This window comes from Salvelinus alpinus, chromosome 2, assembly GCF_045679555.1.
Source record: "Salvelinus alpinus chromosome 2, SLU_Salpinus.1, whole genome shotgun sequence".
NCBI classification, from domain to species: Eukaryota; Metazoa; Chordata; class Actinopteri; order Salmoniformes; family Salmonidae; genus Salvelinus; species Salvelinus alpinus.
Window position 1 is genome coordinate 56123595 of NC_092087.1, and position 19982 is coordinate 56143576.

General features: G+C 42.0%; 1 protein-coding gene across 3 annotated transcripts in view; it reads left to right on the forward strand.

Annotated features, from left to right (window-relative positions):
- Nucleotides 1–4508: 4508 nt before the first annotated feature.
- The window catches only part of LOC139565402 (TOX high mobility group box family member 2-like), a 143172-nt gene continuing 127698 nt past the window's right edge, over nucleotides 4509–19982 (forward strand). Inside the window, exon 1 of one of the 3 annotated variants that reach the window (XM_071385716.1) lies at nucleotides 4509–5145. In XM_071385716.1, coding sequence (XP_071241817.1) covers nucleotides 5041–5145 — 105 coding nt within the window. In that variant the 5' untranslated portion in view covers nucleotides 4509–5040. Of the gene's footprint in view, nucleotides 5146–17534; nucleotides 17762–19982 lie in introns of those variants that run through there. The other 2 variants (XM_071385742.1, XM_071385726.1) reach the window with 2 other exon arrangements.

Genomic DNA, 19982 nt, shown 5'->3' on the forward strand with positions numbered 1-19982 from the left:
ACCAGGAACGCACAATCACTCCATCAGTGCTCAGACTGTCCGCAATAGGCTGCGAGAGGCTGGACTGAGGCCTTGTAGGCCTGTTGTAAGGCAGGTCCTCACCAGACATCACCGGCAACAACGTCGCCTATGGGTACAAACCCACCATTGCTGGAACCGACAGGACTGGCAAAAAGTGCTCTTCACTGACGAGTCGCGGTTTTGTCTCAGCAGGGGTGATGGTCGGATTAAGCACGTTTGGGACCTGTTGGATCGGAGGGTGAGGGCTAGGGCCATTCCCCCCAGAAATGTCCGGGAACTTGCAGGTGCCTTAGTGGAAGAGTGGGGTAACATCTCACAGCAAGACCAGGCAAACCTGGTGCAGTCCATGAGGAGGAAATGCACTGCAGTACTTAATGCAGCTGGTGGCCACACCAGATACTGACTGTTACTATTGATTTTGACCCCCCCTTTGCTCAGGGACACATTGCATTTCTGTTAGCCACATGTCTGTGGAACTTGTTCAGTTTGTGTCTCAGTTGTTGAATCTTGTTATGTTCATACAAATATTTACACATGTTAAGTTTGCTGAAAATGAACGCAGTTGACAGTGAGAGGACGTTTCTTTTTTTGCTGAGTTTACTACTGATTGACTCATCATCAAAGATATCTATCACAATTTGGCAGAAAACAGAATATTGATGTGCAAAACAATTGTGTCCAGAAAATGTTCTATTGAGTAAACTAGAAGAAAAAGAAGTGCACACCTATTTAGGCGAGGTGCTGGCTAGCGGAGTAGAAAACTTAAAAATAAAGGAGAGCCGCACACTCTAGGAGCTCAGATGCAAAAAATATTTAATTTACCAACCTTTCGACAGGTAAGCTGTCTTCATCAGGGTACCTATTGAGTAAACTACCACGTTACGTAAGACCTTGTTGCAGTTAGAAATAGTTGTCAGTGTTAATCAGTTCACAATTAACCTGTCTATCTCTAAATGTTAGACACCATAAAATATTATTTATCTTTTGTGTCAAACCTAAACTATATTCATCATGATAAACTGCATTTAGTGCTAATTCGGTGCTAAAATTCACTGTGACCCAAATATGTGCAAACTGGTTCGTCAAAGAAGGACAGTGAAGAATGTAAAAAATGACAGGTCCCCAGATAAACCAGATTCGTCTCCCCTAATCCAACATTTAACACGGCATCATGTTTTGAGTGACATAATGAAGTTACTGAAATGTGTACCTTTAACTTGCTGAATCTAAGTGTTGCTACATTTTTATTGCCACGGTATATACATAGATATAGAACACCAAATGTACAATGGTCCTAATTTTCTGTATTTATTTTATTTTATTTATTTAACCTTTATTTAACCAGGTAGGCAAATTGAGAACACGTTCTCATTTACAATTGCGACCTGGCCAAGATAAAGCAAAGCAGTTCGACACATACAACAACACATAGTTACACATGGAGTAAAACAAACATATAGTCAATAATACAGTGAAAAAAAAAATAAGTCTATATACAATGTGAGCAAGTGAGGTGAGATAAGGGAGGTGAAGGCAAACAAATATATGTATAAATAAATAAAAATATAAAAGGCCATGGAGGCGAAGTGAGTACAACACAGCAAGTAAAATAAAAACTAAAAAAACACTGGAATGGTTGGTTTGCAGTGGAAGAAAGTGCAAAGTAGAGACAGAAATAATGGGGTGCAAAGGAGCAAAATAAATTAATAAATAAATACAGTAGGTAAAGAGGTAGTTGTTTGGGCTAAATTGTAGATGGGTTATGTACAGGTGCAGTAATCTATGAGCTGCTCTGACAGCTGGTGCTTAAAGCTAGTGAGGGAGATAGGTGTTTCCAGTTTCAGAGATTTTTGTAGTTCGTTCCAGTCATTGGCAGCAGAGAACTGGAAGGAGAGGCGTCCAAAGGAAGAATTGGTTTTGGGGGTGACTAGAGAGATATACCTGCTGGAGCGCGTGCTACAGGTAGGTGCTGCTATGGTGACCAGCGAGCTGAGATAAGGGGGGACTTTACCTAGCAGGGTCTTGTAGATGACCTGGAACCAGTGGGTTTGGCGACGAGTATGAAGCGAGGGCCAGCCAACGAGAGTGTACAGGTCGCAGTGGTGGGTAGTATATGGGGCTTTGGTGACAAAACGGATGGCACTGTGATAGACTGCATCCAATTTATTGAGTAGGGTTTTGGAGGCTATTTTGTAAATGACATCACCGAAGTTGAGGATTGGTAGGATGGTCAGTTTTACAAGGGTATGTTTGGCAGCATGAGTAAAGGATGCTTTGTTGCGGAATAGGAAGCCAATTCTAGATTTGACTTTGGATTGGAGATGTTTGATGTGAGTCTGGAAGGAGAGTTTACAGTCTAACCAGACACCTAGGTATTTGTAGTTGTCCACATATTCTAAGTCAGAGCCGTCCAAAGTAGTGATGTTGGACAGGCGGGCAGGAGCAGGCAGCGATCGGTTGAAGAGCATGCATTTGGTTTTACTTGTATTTAAGAGCAGTTGGAGGCCACGGAAGGAGAGTTGTATGGCATTGAAGCTCGCCTGGAGGGTTGTTAACACAGTGTCAAAAGAAGGGCCAGAAGTATACAGAATAGTGTCGTCTGCGTAGAGGTGGATCAGAGAATCACCAGCAGCAAGAGCGACATCATTGATGTAAACAGAGAAGAGAGTCGGTCCAAGAATTGAACCCTGTGGCACCCCCATAGAGACTGCCAGAGGCCCGGACAACAGACCCTCCGATTTGACACACTGAACTCGATCAGAGAAGTAGTTGGTGAACCAGGCGAGGCAATCATTAGAGAAACCAAGGCTGTCGAGTCTGCCAATGAGGATGTGGTGATTGACAGAGTCAAAAGCCTTGGCCAGGTCAATGAATACGGCTGCACAGTATTGTTTCCTATCGATGGCGGTTACGATATCGTTTATGACCTTGAGCGTGGCTGAGGTGCACCCATGACCAGCTCTGAAACCAGATTGCATAGCGGAGAAGGTGTGGTGGGATTCGAAATGGTCGGTAATCTGTTTGTTGACTTGGCTTTCGAAGACCTTAGAAAGGCAGGGTAGGATAGATATAGGTCTGTAGCAGTTAGGGTCAAGGGTGTCCCCCCGTTTGAAGAGGGGGATAACCGCAGCTGCTTTCCAATCTTTGGGGATCTCAGACGACACGAAAGAGAGGTTGAAGAGGCTAGTAATAGGGGTGGCAACAATTTCAGCAGATAGTTTTAGAAAGAAAGGGTCCAGATTATCTAGCCCGGCTGATTTGTAAGGGTCCAGATTTTGCAGCTCATTTAGAACATCAGCTGACTGTATTTGGGAGAAAGAGAAATGGGGAAGGCTTGGGCGAGTAGCAGAGGGGAGGGCAGTGCTGTTGTCCGGGGTAGGGGCAGCCAGGTGGAAAGCATGGCCAGCCGTAGAAAAATGCTTATTGAAATTCTCAATTATAGTGGAATCAAGAGTAGACTCGAGATTATCACAAAGGGAAGGTAGGCTACAATGTAGAGCTGCAATGTCTGATCTTTTCCACTAATTGGTATTTTGTACAAAACATCAGATTTGGGCTGCCTGTGTAAACACAGCCATTGATACATAGGTGTAAACACAGCCAATGATACATAGTACTGAGTTAACTGAGAAAGCTGTTTGTAGTTCTTGCAATTGGACATTGACATTGACAAACAAACTATAATACACAACATCTCTACACTACAGCAGTAGTTACCCACCCTGGTCCATGGAAAGCTACAGGATGAACAAAAAACGGACTGGCAATAAAGCAGGTGCATGGGCTGGTCTCACCGGAGAACATTTCATATTTTGGTTAAAAAAGAGCCAGAGAAGTGACGCAGAAGCGGCCCATGAGTGTGTTAATTAAGAAATGTCCAACCCCGCAACTGTCATGATTTTTGCGCAGAATGATAATCATTTGGCTAACTGGTTGCTGTCCTATTAAACACACCGGGCTAATGGGCGGGTGTATCAGAAATGCCCAGGAGGATTTCTGGTCCCAGTCTAACCCTGGGATATTGTTCCACCACTAAAACTCATGATTCCACTGCACTGATCAAGGTCTTGATGATAAATTGATTAGATGCGTTGGGTGTGTTAGAGACAGGCATATGTCCCACAATTAATATGTAGGTCTTATTAAGTTTTGTTGTTGTTGCAAAAATACCTGCACTTGTCCCTATTACCATTTAGCGTATTACTAGCCTTAAAAGTAAAGTAAAAAGGAGGTTGGGGTCAATATCTATGACATTAACTTAGCCTATAGAGAGCCCTAAATTGGCCGTTGGGTAGGCTATCCGAATCGTCTGGCTATGTTTTCATAGCTACATCATCTCCATAAACTCTGATTTCTCCGAACCGCAGTGGAACTGGATCGGTTGTCAATCAGTCTGATACTGTATCTCCCCTCCCCCTTCATCTCGCTCTTTCTCTTCTTGTCCCCCTATTCCCTCTGTTATCGGTAGAGGTCGCATGGCATTCGGTATGGAAAGAAGTAGTCGAACTATAACTCGAAGTGAACACATGGATAAACACTCCTACATGACAAAGCAGACAGGGAGTGAGCGCGCGACTGGAAAATAGAAACAGCCGAACGTTTTTGGGAGAACATAGAACTATTTTGGCTATATCTTTTGCATGCAACGTTGATGCTGAGTTGTTGTAAACAATTTCAGTCAACGTTGTTTCATGTTTAGTTGCTGAAACATCTACGTTTTTTTTCCGCAAAGTGAACTTTGAGAGTATTTTTCCTGCTGCGAACACAAATATATGTATTTATCGATATAGCATCATTGCAGAAGCTTGATAGTGTTGAAGTGAGAGCACCAGCGGATGTGAGGAGAGTGATTTGAGAGAATCAACCCCTTTTTCTTTCAAGCATTCTGTTTCTTTTTGTTTGGTAAAACAGTAGAGAGAGAGAGCGAGAGAAATAGGGAGAGAGATAGATATATATATAGAGAGAGAGAGTCACAGGCATTGGCGCTGCTTTCATGCCGTCAGTCTTGCGGACCCTGAGATGGACGTGAGATTTTATCCAGCACCCCCTTCAAGCGTGGGCTCATGTACATTACCAACTGATTCAAGTTGCCTGACCTCTTTGGACTATTATCACTGCAACAAGGTAATTACTATTAAATACTCATTTGTAAGGCTATACATTTAGATTGGATGTTACATCCTTTTTTCAGTTGCGCAAATGTGTTGCATGCGGCTATACTGCATTTATCAACCACGCATATTGACAAATGTGACTTCATCTGAAATATAGTATCATGATATGCATTGCATACAGCCTTCAAAGAACATTTCATAATTGAGACTAATGCATTTCCTGAAACTTTCCTGCATCTTTGTAGCCTACTGCTCCGCAGTAACTCTTTGGAAGTTGATATCATCGGAGATGTTACCTCAAAAGGTGTATTGCTATGAGCAAGTGGCGAAACCTTTCACTGTGTATATAAATTGTAGTTAAAGGCGCGGTGCTGTAAAGTCCCATGCAGAAATATGGTGCGTACGATGCCTGTCCTATCCAGCGCAAACGAATAGCTAAATTGTATACGAATACGGACGTAATTGCTCACAGTTGTCAGGGTGTACTTTCAACTGCTCATAATTCATGCAAAATTACGCCTAAGTTTTTCCCTGCAGAAGAACATTATTTTATTTCATGACCTATTTTACACAATAGGTGATAACTGCATTCCCCACATGGTAAAAGTAACAATGACCAATTCATACCAAAGCCACTCTGCATAACACATTTACACATACTAAGAAATAATCAGAAAAACCATCATGATACACAATGGGAATTCACTATGTTTAGGGTAGACTAGCCTATATGCCTATGTCTTATAGCCAATGGTAGGCTACTGGTAACGCAATATGTGAACGCTTTGCCTACTATTATCCTTTTCGCATCTATTTATCCTTGATCTCACATATTCATAGGCTATATGTACATGGATGCATGATAGCCACGACACGTAATCATATTTGATTGGAGCAGAAATGGGAACTATTCCTAATGAGTTTATTGCCCTTGGGATAAAAACTGCACCTGCTGGCAAAGTTTCTCTCAACAGTTACTGGGTGGAGGAAAGCTAAAAAAACGAACAAAGCAATTGAAGCCAAACAGTTATGAGACATTATTTTCATCCCACATTGTAAAAATGCATGATTGGTTCGCCATGTGTACGTTTGCGTATATCCATATGTTCCATATTACGCATTCGCCTATACCGCATCGAGCTCACATAGGCACATTTTTTCCCACAACATCTTGAACATATATTCCAAACATTCTTCCTCATGTTGATTTTTAGTCTAGATTCGAATTTATCGTGTGTACATTACTTACGTCCGCTTCCTTATATGTTCCCTTTGCAAACAGTTAAGATATGCCAGCCTGAGAATTTCTAGTGCGTACTATAGCCGATAGGACAGTGTTTTGCTCACAGGAAGAACTACCAGTTATAAAATACGATTGAGTATATGTTTCTAAAGGCCTCAATTTTGTAATTAGATTGTACAATAATGACACCAGAAGTAGCTCGCCATATTTTGAATTTAAAAAAGCATGAAGCTTATGTAGACAGCCGTGGCAATGATATTGTTTCGCAATACTGGTCCAGTTTGTCTATAAGCTCTGTTATAATTAGATTTCCTCAGTCAAACAGAAACTATTATAAGATCTCAAACCTCAAAAAATATATGCATTAAGCATTAAAAGAGTTGCTTTGTTAATTTTCCATTTGGCCCAATGCTCTCCATTTATAGGCTACCTAATAATATCATGCTTGATATTGAAGCAACTTATAGCACAAGTCTTCTTTATATCAACAACACCACAATGAAGTTTTGTTTATATTGAAGCCAGTGATGGCTCAGAGGCATCTGGATTTTGCTATCCATTATGTCCCGCACCAGTTGACAGTTGATCGAATCTGGCTGCCTGTCAATGCTGTGGTCAATCTAAAAGTTATGTAAACATTTTGTCAGTAAATACAAAGCTACAGTGCTCCCAGATAGTGGATGATATGAATGAATTGTGTTTGCCTAGCATAAGGCCGTATATGATAGCTATTCTTCTTAGCAATATAATGTTGTTTTTAATCCCTTTGCACTGTCACACACTTGTAGTCCTTTAAGATCAAATGTGGATTGCCTTTCTATGATTTGGGCCCCATGATTCAATGAACTCTTGTTTGCACTAATTTTGCCATGTTGGGTAAGAGGAGATGGGGTTAAGTTCCATGGAGAGCATCATATAGCCTTGACATTACTAAATTGACGCGTGTCCACACTGTACATTGTGGCATACTATCTGTGCACTGTCACAGTGCACCTTAAGTGGCAAAACTAATATATTTTTTTTATGACAGTTCACATTTGGATCAATCTTTTAACATTTATGAAACTGTAGATGTGTGCTGTCTATGAGACTACCATATGGGAGTGAGTTATCACAGACATTTTAGTAATTGTATAGAATTGATCCTCCTAACTATGACTGATACAATGTCTTACAGTGTTGCAGCTGAACCGGAAGTGGCTATGGAAACCAGGCCATCCTGTATAAACAGCATGTAGGCTACTTCCTGTGCTAGCTAACATGCTAACGTGCTAAAGTGAGGTGTCTGCATTCCTGCTGGTTTACTATAAACCAGGCCTCAGGTAAAATGGCAGCAATGTACAGATACACGTACAGGTCATAAACACCAAAAAGCCACAATAGGGTTAATAATGTCAGGAACTTAAAACCTCTCTAGATGTGAGATGTTAGCGTCCCACCTCTTCAACAGCCAGTGAAACTGCAGGGCGCCAAATTCAAAACAACAGAAACCCCATTATTAGAATTCCTCAAACATACATGTATTTTACACCATTTTAAAGATACACTTGTTGTCCAGCCACAGTGCCCGATTTCGAAAAGGCGTTACGATGAAAGCAAACCAAAAGATTATGTTAGGTGAGTGCCTATTCACAGAATAACACAGCCATTTTTTCAGCCAAAGAGAGGATTCACAAAAAGCAGAAATATAGATAAAATTAATCACTAACCTTTGATGATCTTCATCAGATGACGCTCATAGGACTTCATGTTACACAATACATGTATGTTTTGTTCGGTGAAGTTCATATTTATATCCAAAAATCTGAGTTTACATTGGCGCCTTACGTTCAGAAGTTCCAAAACATCCTTTGATTTTGCAGAGAGCCACATCAATTTACAGGAATACTCATAATAAACATTGCTAAAAGATACAACTGTTATGCATGGAATTTTAGATGCACTTCTCCTTAATGCAACCGCTGCGTCAGATTTCAAAAAAGCTTTACGGAAAAAGCAAAAACCATGCAATAATCTGAGGTCGACACTCAGAGCCCAATCAAGACACAAATATAGCCGCCATATTATGCAGTCAACAAAAGTCATAAAAGCATTATAAATCTTCACTTACCTTTGCTGATCTTCATTGGAATGCACTCCCAGGACTCCCACTTCCACAAGAAATGTCAGTTTTGTTCGGTAATGTCCATCATTTATGTCCAAATAGTTACTTTTGTTAGCGCGTTTGGTAAACAAATCCAAAGTCACGAAGCGCGTTCACTAAAAGCAGACGAAATGTCAAAAAGTTCCGTAACAGTCAGTAGAAACATGTCAAATGATGTATTGAATCAATCTTTAGGATGTTTTTAACATAATTCTTCAATAATGTTCCAACCGGAGAATTCCTTTGTCTTCAGAAAAGCAAATGCAACGGGAGCAAACTCTCATGTGAACGCGCATGGTCAGCTCGTGGCTGCTGGCAGACCTCTGACTCATTCCTCTCTGCTTCGGCCCCAATTCACAGTAGAGGCATCAGACAAGGTTCTAAAGACTGTTGACATCTAGTGGAAGCCTTAGGAAGTGCAACATTACCAATATCCCACTGTATCTTCAATAGGAGCTGAGTTGAAAATCGACCAACCTCAGATTTTCCACTTCCTGGTTGGATTTTTTCTCAGGTTTTTGCCTGCCATATGAGTTCTGTTATACTCACAGACATCATTCAAACAGTTTTAGAAACTTCAGAGTGTTTTCTATCCAACTCTACTAATAATATGCATATTCTAGCTTTTATGTCTTTGTAGCAGGCCGTTTACTCTGGGCATGCTTTTCATCCGGACGTGAAAATACTGCCCCCTACCCCAAAGAAGTTAAAGGATTTGTAAAATGTGTAAACTGAAACTGGTTTGACTGGATGTTTGGGTTTGTGATTGGTGCATTTCATGGATCTGGATCGACAAGCCATATCAAGGGCTCTGATGGGGGGGGGGGGGCACATCGTCTCCTCCACAAATACATAATGGGGCGGTTTCCTGGACACTAGCAAGCTCAATGGGGAATCTCCACTGAAAATGCTTTTTAGTCCAGGATTAGGACAACATCCCAAATATTTGAGTTTGAGGTGCATTCAATGATGCCATTTCTAAACAGCACAGATGCATGTATGTTTTTAGTGGAACAATGAATCTATTAAGTAGACCTACAGTAAAGGCCTTATCTAGTAACTAGAACCTATCCTGATCTCAATCTAGAACAACCCATGCATCCTCTTGAAACCAGATGACATATGAACAATAGTATATTGCATGTTTTAAAAGGGAAAGGGAAAGGGGGATACCTAGTCAGTTGTACAACTGAATGCATTCAACTGAAGTAAAAGAGAACCAAATCTACAACATAGCAGTGTAGAGTCAAAAAGATAGGAGATACTTGCGACTAAATGCGACTATATGTATTCCCATAACAACTCTCTGGGCCTATGGCTTTTCAAATCTCTCCAAGTTGCATTGTCTTGCATTGGCAGCGTCTCAGATGGCACCCTATTCCCTATATAGTACAGCGTCTCAGATGGCACCCTATTCCCTATATAGTACACTACTTTTGACTAAGGCCTATAGGGTCCCCCATAAGGCTCTGGTCAAAAGTAGTGCACTATATAGGGAATATGGTGCCATTTGGGATGCACACATTGTCACTGCACTTCGCCGTGAGTCATCCTCACTTTTAGCCCCAGATTCTCTCCTAATCTTTTTGAAGCCTCTCTGTATCCCTCCACCTCTCTCTCTCCTCCATGAGTGGGTGTATTGTTTGTTCAGTATAGCTCCATACACTTGGCGCATACCAGCGCTAAAGGGACACTACTTCTTCACAAATGCATGTTTCGTTGAGAGACTATTTGTCAAATGTATTATGACTTGTGCATACCCCGAGGCAGACTCACTTCTGTGAAATGAAGTTGGATAGATTACTGTATCTAGCTAGCTGCTCCAATTTTCTCCAGATCCTCCTCCAACATCAATGTGTCAGAAAGGGGACCCGGATATATAATTAGATGGGTTGGATTGGAAATTCAGTGGTGGAGATGTAGTGTACTGTACATATTTGCACTACGTAAGTATACAGTACAGTGTGTACAAAAGTATACGGACAAAGGTGTTGTGGCTCTGTTAGTCGTAACACTCTATGGTGGTGTGTGTGTGTGTGTGTCATGCATTTCTAATTGGTGTTATGCCTCGAGGCAAGATCTATGGAGCATATGATTTAATGGGAGTAAGCCTCAGGTGTACAATTTTTCCAGTGTTTCCTCCATACACCATATATAATGTACACTCTGAAGTCCACACAGTAAGAACTGCCCTGATTAAGGCTGACTTCCTCAATCCCAATTAGCCACCACAAGGTACTCAATGCTATTTGAGTATCGTTTAACTGCTTTTTACAAATATGGCAGATACAAAACTATACATAACCCCTATTATCCTGTGGGACATTCCGATTTCACCCATATCTACAGAATACAATTGTTGATGGAATAGTCCAAATATGACCACAGTTGGGGGGGGTGGTCTTTCTCATGTTTAATCTCACAGAACGTCTTATTTCTTCCCCTTCTCTTGTAACATGACCTTAATGGAAATAGAAAATGAATTGTTATTCTAGCATTACCACATTCTGTACACAGAAAAGTTAATTAAGTGGAAGTAAGCGGTCTTGGGTGTTTTACATTCATACATTTTGCTGACTGGCGAATCCGAGCAAGAACTACTATTCTCCCTGGAAAAGCGTTAACCCATGCATACTGTAACTGAAGGAATGCCAGGCAGAAGAGCACACACAAAAATCATTCTGTAGCTCCACTGGCTCTGGTAGTACTCCAACAGGCCACCGTACATCACACTCAACCAAAACCACCTCAAACTAAAATATTGTAAAATGAAAAAAGTACATATACATTTGGGGGTAGTTCGTACAGTAGGCTACATTCGCTGGATGTACAGTACAGTTCGTTCATGTTCTGTACTAGTTGAATGGTTGTCACCGCTTCCTGATATTAATCAGGCGTTCCTCCAATGTGCCCGAGCATCTCTTTATTTACGTTGCTGGCAGTGGCAATGTCAAAAGGTTATGGGGGGAAATCAGGTAGCCTGGAGCAGATTATATCTCTGAGTTAATGATAAGTACAGAGCCATTCTCTGGGGAAGCTGAGCTGAAATTGCCTTCCGCACAGTGCCTACACCATTACCTCGGAAAATGATTTCTAGCCAGCCTCCCCTCGTCGTTGTGGTATGACTTATTTATTCAAAACACAACAACAAATAGCAACAAGGAGCAACAAGGAACTGCGATCAGTTTCATAAAAATCTTATTTTTTTAATGCATTTTAAGCGAGTCAATCATATTTTTGGACGAGAGAAAAGTAGCAGTTACGGAGGAGAGATGGTTATGTCAACGTGCTTCTCATATCTTTCACATAATTTGAACGGGCAAAAAAAGAAGACATCTAAAAAGAACAAACCTGCCTTTATTTCGATGCCGTGCCAGTGTTAACCTAATTGATAGCTGTCCTGCTTTTATATAGGCCTACCTGGCATATTACTAGTCACAGACAGTGACTGTGACTAGGCCATTTACCGTGAAAGGTTGCTGGCTCTATAAACAATAGGAAAGGGATCCAGTAATGCCTGCAGTAAATAAGAATCGGGTCCTAAGGGATTGAGCCTGGACTCCAGTTTAACCTGCAGAAGAAAGAGCCACACAGACACAATGCCAAGGCCTACGCTGCAGCAGCCTGCAATCCCACAGCTCTCCATGCTTTAGCCCTGACTCGTAGCATTAGTGTCATGGCATCACTATTTGAACTAGTGACAGTTTGCGAAGTTTAATGTAAAAAATGTCTCAAAATAGTTAGAATCGTTTTAGTTTTATCACCTGCATCCAAATTAGATTCATGCCCGTTTGCTTTTGGTAATTGGGTGAAGCATATCAGTGTATTGTATACTGGGATTGCTACATAATACTCTTGTTATATCAATAGCTTTAGCCACTTTTTATGTACATAAAGTGTACTATTCATTAATCGGAATGAATTACAATTCAAGATGTAATGCATTAAGACACATTTGCATAGATCATTTAAATCATTTGCATGCATAATCATCACAGCCATGCTGCACAGTAAGTGAATCATAGTCACATTCTGTAATGACAATAAATTAAAGGTCTACATGGTGATTTGTGTTGGACCCCCCTGTACACTTGCCCCTCGCAAAGTCATATTAACTCTCATTATTGTCATTGCTGTTGAAGCACACACAGTGTTGGACCCCCTGTATGCTTGGCCCTCGCAAAGTCATATTAACTCTCATTATTGTCATTGCTGTTGAAGCACACGCAGTGTAGTGCCGACCTCTGGCCCCTTGATCTAAAGTTCTCCTGTTCTTGATGTGGGGGGAGGGTGCTTGGTTGGTGTACCAGGGTGCTTAAAATGATACCCCTCAGGAAACAGTGGGGTCCCCAGTAGCACCTCTCTCGCTCTCCCCTTCTCGTTCTCTCTCTCTTTCTGTCCCTCTCTCTCTAATGTTCTCTCATTTTTGCTCTCGCTCTCTCTTTCTCTCTCTCTGTCTTTCTGTCTCGCTCTCTCCATAGCTGTTTTATATTCAGGGAACTTGTTTTTTTGGCGGGTGGAGAGGGTGGAGAGGTTTTGAGGGGGGAAGAGAATGATTTGGGTGGGTATAGGGGGCACAAGGGCATGTGCCCCCTCAGATTTGTCCTGTTTAAAACATATTCAGATGTTAAATGAATTACTAAACTTTATCATAATCATTTATTTGAAGATCTGTCAGTGGTATTTTGCGGAGGGGGCACATTGAATGGACCAGGCAAAGAGCCCCCCCCCCCCCCCCAATCTCCCTAGTAAGTGGTTCCTTCCAAGGTGCACCATGGAGCAAAGATATGCTAGGCAGGATGCTAGATACTTTAGTGCATGCGGACAGTATCGTCGGTGGAGAAGGAGAGAGAGTGTCGAGTTTGATTTGATTTTAGCTGCCGGTGACGGGCAGGAAGTATGTTTGTAAATTAATTTGATCAAGCTATTTAGCCTATTGATTTCTTCTTGATGAATAAATAAAGAAACATGTTTTGTTGTTCCTCAGTAACACTAGCCACCTAGCAATTGTATGAAGTAGGCTCTAGCTAGACAGCTAGCTAATCTCCCAATCTCCCAACCTCATAACTAGCAACCAAGCCATTTCAGGCTATCAATCAAGTTAGAGTAGCTTGTCTAACTAGTTTAGCCGGCATGCCTGCTGGCAAGGTTGCTAGACTTTAGAAAAGCAAGCAATTACTAAATGTACTGAATAGGACTCACATTCCTTTCAATCCTTTACCCGGATTTGAGCAGAGATGCAGATAAGCATATTTAGGGTTATGATACAATTCCAGTGTGGCAGTTGTACTAAACTCCTAAGGCATAAAAGTTCTTAAGGAATCAATGTGCATCTGTGGCGCAGAAGGGCCAAGCCTAGCCAGCAGGGCCAAGCTTAGTCAGCAGGGCCAAGCCTAGCCAGCAGGGCCAAGCCTAGCCAACTCTGCTGCCGCAGTGCACCTCCGCACCACAACCGCTGCTTCCGTGTCCCCCGCCATGCCGCCAGGGGCACCGCCAACACTGCAGGTCACCGCCGTACCACCAGGGGCACCGCCAACGCTGCAGTCCCTCGTAATGCCACCAGGGGCACCGCCAACGCTGCAGTCCCTCGTAATGCCACCAGGGGCACCGCCAACGCTGCAGTCCCTCGTAATGCCACCAGGGGCACCGCCATCGCTGCAGTCCCTCGTAATGCCACCAGGGGCACCGCCAACACTGCAGCACAGAGTTTCTAAACCCAGAGGTGCAAGATCGCGAGACTTTCGGGAACGCTTGTGAAACAGAGCAAACAGACCAGGCCGAGGTTGTGGGTTTAAGAAGTCAATGACACAACTGAAAAATTCTTCCTTAGTTGTTCATTTTCTCGAAATCTAAAGCCACAGCCTAGATTCGAGCCAATGTCTTAAGTAGTTGAAAATTGTATTACTCCAACCTTGTGAAAGTGACAAAGGATTTAATTAGCCTTTTCTTAATAAAAACCTCTTTGTTTGGACTGCACTCCTCGCACCTCTTCCTTTACCTTTGAGTCATTGCCTAGACCCCCTAGACCAGTGGTCACCAACCTTTTCTGAGTCCAGATCACTTTCTGAGTCAAAATGCAGGCCGAGATCTACCGCTCAGGATAAAAAAAAAAAAATGTAAGCCTATACATCATTAACCAATTTATAACAGTTCTGTAGCAATGAGATTTGTGCAGTAGGCTATAGGCCCAATACACTATCACTGCTTATTGGCTATACTTGAATTGCCCTGCCAATGTTGTTCTTCTCAGACCATTTTGAAAATTGTATTTAAATGTTTTACAATGCCTTCCGAAAGTATTCAGCTCCTTGACTTTTTCCACATTTTGTTGAATTTAAAAATGATTAATTTTAGATTTTGTCACAGGACTACACACAATATCTCATAATGTCAAAATGGGATTAGGTTGTTGCAATTTTTTCAAATTAATTAAAAATGAAAAGCTGAAATGTCTTGAGTGCGTAATTATTTAACCCCTTTGTTATGGCAAGCTTAAATAAGTTCAGGAGTAAACATTTGCCTTAAATAGCCACATAATAAATTGCATGGACTAACTCTGTATTCAATAATAGTGTTTAACATGATTTTTGAATGACTACCTCATCTCTGTACCCCACATATACAATTATTCGTAAGGTCCCTCAGTCGAGCAGTACATTTTAAACACAGATTCAACCACAAAGACCAGTGAGGTTTTCCAATGCCTTGCAAAGAAGGTCACATATTGGTAGATGGGTAAAAAAAGGACATTGAATATTCCTTTGAATATGATGAAGTTATTAATTACACTTTGGATGGTGTATCAATACACCCAGTCACTACAAAGATACAGGCATATTTCCTAACTCAGTTGCCGAAGAGGAAGGAAACCTTTCAGGGATTTCACCATGAAGCCAATAGTGACTTTATTAACCGTTACTGTAATGGCTGTGATACAGTAGGATAAAACTGAGGATGGATCAACAACATAGTAGTAACTCCACAATACGAACCTAACTTACAGAGTGAAACGAAGGAAGCTTGTACAAAATAAAAGTATTCCAAAACATGCATCCTGTTTGCAACAAGGCACTAAAGTAATACTGCAAAATAATGTGGCAAAGCAATTCACTTTTTGTCCTGAATACAACGTGTTATGTTTGGGGCAAATCCAATACAACACATTACTGATTAGCACTCTCCATATTTTCAAGTCTAGTGGTGGCTGCATCATGTTATGGGTATGCTTGTAATCTGTATTTTTTTTTTACAGAATGCAGCTAAGCACAGGCAAAATCCAAGAAGAAAACCTGGTTCAGTTTTAGAAAATAATAATATGCAAATGTTGCACAATCCAGGTCTGGAAGGCTTACCCAGATATACTCACAGCTGTAATCGCTGCCAAAGGTTATTCTACAAAGTATTGACTCAGGGGGGTGTGAATACATATGTAATTGAGATATTTCTGTATTTCATTTTCTGAAATGTTGCAAAAATGTCCAAAAATATGTTTTTACTTTGCTATTATGTGGTATTATTGTGTGTAGATGGGTGAGAACACAACAAAATAAGTCAAGAGGTATGTTGTCTCTACTGAGAAAAGGAGACACAGTCTTCCAGCTGATGGCGAAACTTAAGTCGCACTGCATTACTTCTGCCTCATGCGCCAATTCATGTTGTTACTCCTATGACCAGAGAAAGTTAAATATTCCTCTATATTAAAAACTGTGCATGCACAGTGATCTGAGCTATCTGATTGGTCAGCGGTAGGCTTATATGTGCACTTGATTTGCTCTAGGTCTGCCGGGTAGGCGGAGTTCTACCTTCAAACACATGAAATGGTTCACCGCCAAACAGTGCTAAACAAAAAAGAAGCCGATTCAACAGGTGAAGAGGTATGCTTAATATGCGTAGTAAAATTGACAGAATTAGGCATCATTATTATGGCTCTAGATTGCAGGAAAAAGCTGTTTCAGGTGTATGAAAAATGCTAAATGTACGAACTTGCAGAGAGGACCCCCTGTCGGACCAACCCCCATCATCCACATGTACTTCGTGCCCCCTCTAAATTACGATGGCCCTGGGGGGGGGACTTTATTTTTCAGCCACCGTGTCTGTAATGTTTCTCAGCGATATGGGCCTTGCCAACAGATGTGTTCCAGCACAGATAGTGACTTGAAAGACAAACGTTTACTGTTTTAGTGCACTTCGTGTGATTCAAACTAGAGGTCTTCACGGATCCACAGTGGGTCCGGATCCAGAATCCTAAATAATGTCTGGGTAGGAACTGATATGATTGTCACGGTTCTAGGGTATGTGTAATTTTAACTGACTTTTCCGAAAGGGCCCTTACAGTTTTGAACGCGACTGCTGCAGTAGAGAGAGAGAGATACATATGATCATTTATGCTGCTGCTCTTGCCTTTCACGAGAGTGGAGCGTGTTGTGTGTAGCTTGTTGTTGGCCCATCATAAGTCATATAAGCGGCAATAGGCTACAGTCATTGGGCCTCGCTCCATGTGTGGCAAAAGTTAGGAGATATCTAATCACAGGAGGCTGCTGAGGGGAGGACGGCTCATAATAATGGCCGGAACAGAGTGAGTGGAATGGATGTATTTGATACCATTCCACTTATGGAAGATGAAATTAAAGTGACGGAAAATAAATAAAAAGTTAAAAGAGAAGGATAGGCTACAACAACCAAGAGCCATCAGGTAGGCAGGCTGCTATTTTCTATTCTGTTATTTGTAACTCTAGGATGAGAGAGCGCTTGCACTGCAGCATCAGTTAGCATAGCTAGCTAACTAGCTTCTCCTAGTTTGATGCAGTCCAAGACAGGTAGCCTAGTTATGGCAGATATTAGTCTACTATAGCGTGAGTCGGCTTGGTTGGTTGCTGTCTCTCCCTCTCTCCTTCCTGCTCCCCATGTCACTCGCTCACAGTACGGCCCCTCCCACGCCTGCTTTACGGCCCCTCCCTCCTTTCATGCTTTATCAGCTGCTCCGGTTAATAAACCAGGTCTGGAGTCGAACAGGTCTATAAGGATCAGGTCTAGTTGTCCTCGGGGTCTGTTCGGAACGGGTCTCTATATTTAAAACAAACATTTATTCATATCGGATCCGGGTGGGAAAGCCCCAATTCCATTTTGGAACGGGTCCAATGTTTTCGACCTGTGAAGACCTCTAGTTCAAACCCAAACTGCATGAAATGCTGATTGATGGATATGACTAGAAGAAGAGAGAAGAAAGTGAGTGAGTAAGAGGTGAGAATCTGTTCTGTGCGACTTAACTGTTTCCTCACTCACTTGAATTGAGAAGGGGGAAAACCCTGACAGTGTTTCACTGCAAGAGACATTCACAGGTTCAGCCCTTTGCTTTTAGCCCACTTACCTACCATCCGAGAACACAAACATTTCTCTAACAAGGTTTGAAAGCTCTCTCGGTTTTTTGGCCAAAAATATGGATATCCGCCGCGAAACAGCACTGAAAATGACGGAAGTATACATGTCGCACCAAAGGAACAGTTGTTGTCATTGACATTCGACATCATCCACACGCTTGCGCTTTTCATTTATGTTTTACTCTTGGTCCCAGTGTTAACCTCTCGTTATGTTTGCTCGGGCAGATGCAACGTCCATGCAACGTTCATGCAACCTGCATCATAAACATGATGATATCTTAATATTTTGATATCTTTACTTAAGTTGGTTTTTCAACAACAATCCAAATGTAGCCCAGTGTAATATAACAGTGAAAGCATATACTGTGTGTGTGAGGGGTTGACCTATTTCATTGACACTGCCTCGGATTTCTCACCTGTCCTAGAATGCAATTAACACGCTTTATTCAAGACACAGCCCAATTAACACAGGAACACATTAGTATATCATACGTTCCAGACAGTGCTTGTCAACACTCCGACACACCACTCAGCGTACACCTCCGGATTACAACCTATTTCGCATAACAAAGTTCTAGGACAGGAAGAATACAGTGTCTCGCCTATAGTTGCATTTTCTGAAAGGTTGAATGGCTGGTGTTTGGTGGTTGGTGATTGCTTGCTACAGACAGGAAATGAAACATTGAAAGAGAGGGAAGAAGGGGGAAAAACATTTCATGGAGACTTGACAGGTCATAGTGTGGAAAGTTTGACATGGTCTGGACGTGGCTGATACTGTATCTCTGGTGATTATCGGGACGTTTCAGAGTGACGGAGCTAAAATAGTTATTAGTTCAGTCTGGTGATAAGAAAGCGAGGCCTCCGACAAAGGCTGCATCCCAAATTGCAACCTATTTCCAATATAGTGCACTATGGGCTCTGGTCAAAAGTAATGCGCTATATAGGAAATAGAGTGCCATTTGTCACACAACCCAATTCCAGGGCCAAACGATGAGGCAAGAATTTGCAGCAAACTCGACAAGTGTTATCTGCTCTTATAAGACCAAGACCCATCTCCTCTGTGGTAAGATTTTATTAGCAGGTAGGCGACAAGCAACAGCTGATACTGACCAGATTTCTCTCCAAACATTTTCATTATGTTACTGTATACCTGTCTTTGCAAGAGGAGGCCGCAGTTTGTGCTCTTTTTAACATCTTACCACACTCACTTCTTCCAATATCAATGTGCATTTTCTTGGAAAGTCCGAGCGATTCCAGTGATCCCAGATTCCATAGGATAAATGTGGAGAAAAGCGATAAACAAACTGTCGGCGGAGTGGAAAAATGCAGCTGTCGGGTGTATTAAGAGTGGGTCGGCGAGGCTGGGCAAACACGAACAGTTGTCTTAGCTTCCTGTGGCATGTCCTGTGCAAACACACAGTGGAGATGGCTGGCTCGGGGCCGGGCTTTACTAAGTGCCTTTGGGCCTGGCTGAGTACACACACGGACGGACCCTTCCAGAATCCTACCCCCTTCTCCCCGTCCCACCCCCTCCTTGCACGGCCATTGTCCACTCCTCAGTATTAAGACGCCTTTTTCCACATTTTGTTACGTTACAGCCTTATTCTAAAATCGATTAAATAGTTTTTTCCCTCATCAATCTACACACAATACCCAATAATGACAACTAAAATTTTTTTTTTAGAAATGTTTACACGTATTAAAAATAAAAACTGAAATAATACATTTACATAAGTATTCAGACCCTTTACTCAGTACTTTGTTCAAGTACCTTTGGCAGCGATTACTTGGGTATGACGCTACAAGCTTGGCACACCTGTATTTGGGGAGTTTCTCCCATTCTTCTCTGTAGATCCTCTCAAGATGTGTCAGGTTGGATGGGGAGCATTGCTGCACAGCAATTGTCAGGTCTCTCCAGAGATGTTCGATCAGGTTCAAATCCGGGCTCTGGCTGGGCTGCTCAAGGACATTCAGAGACTTGTCCCGAAGCCACTCGTGCGTTGTCTTGGCTGTGTGCTTAGGGTCGTTGTCCTGTTGGAAGGTGAACCTTCGACCCAGTCTGAGGTCCTCAGCCCTCTGGAGCA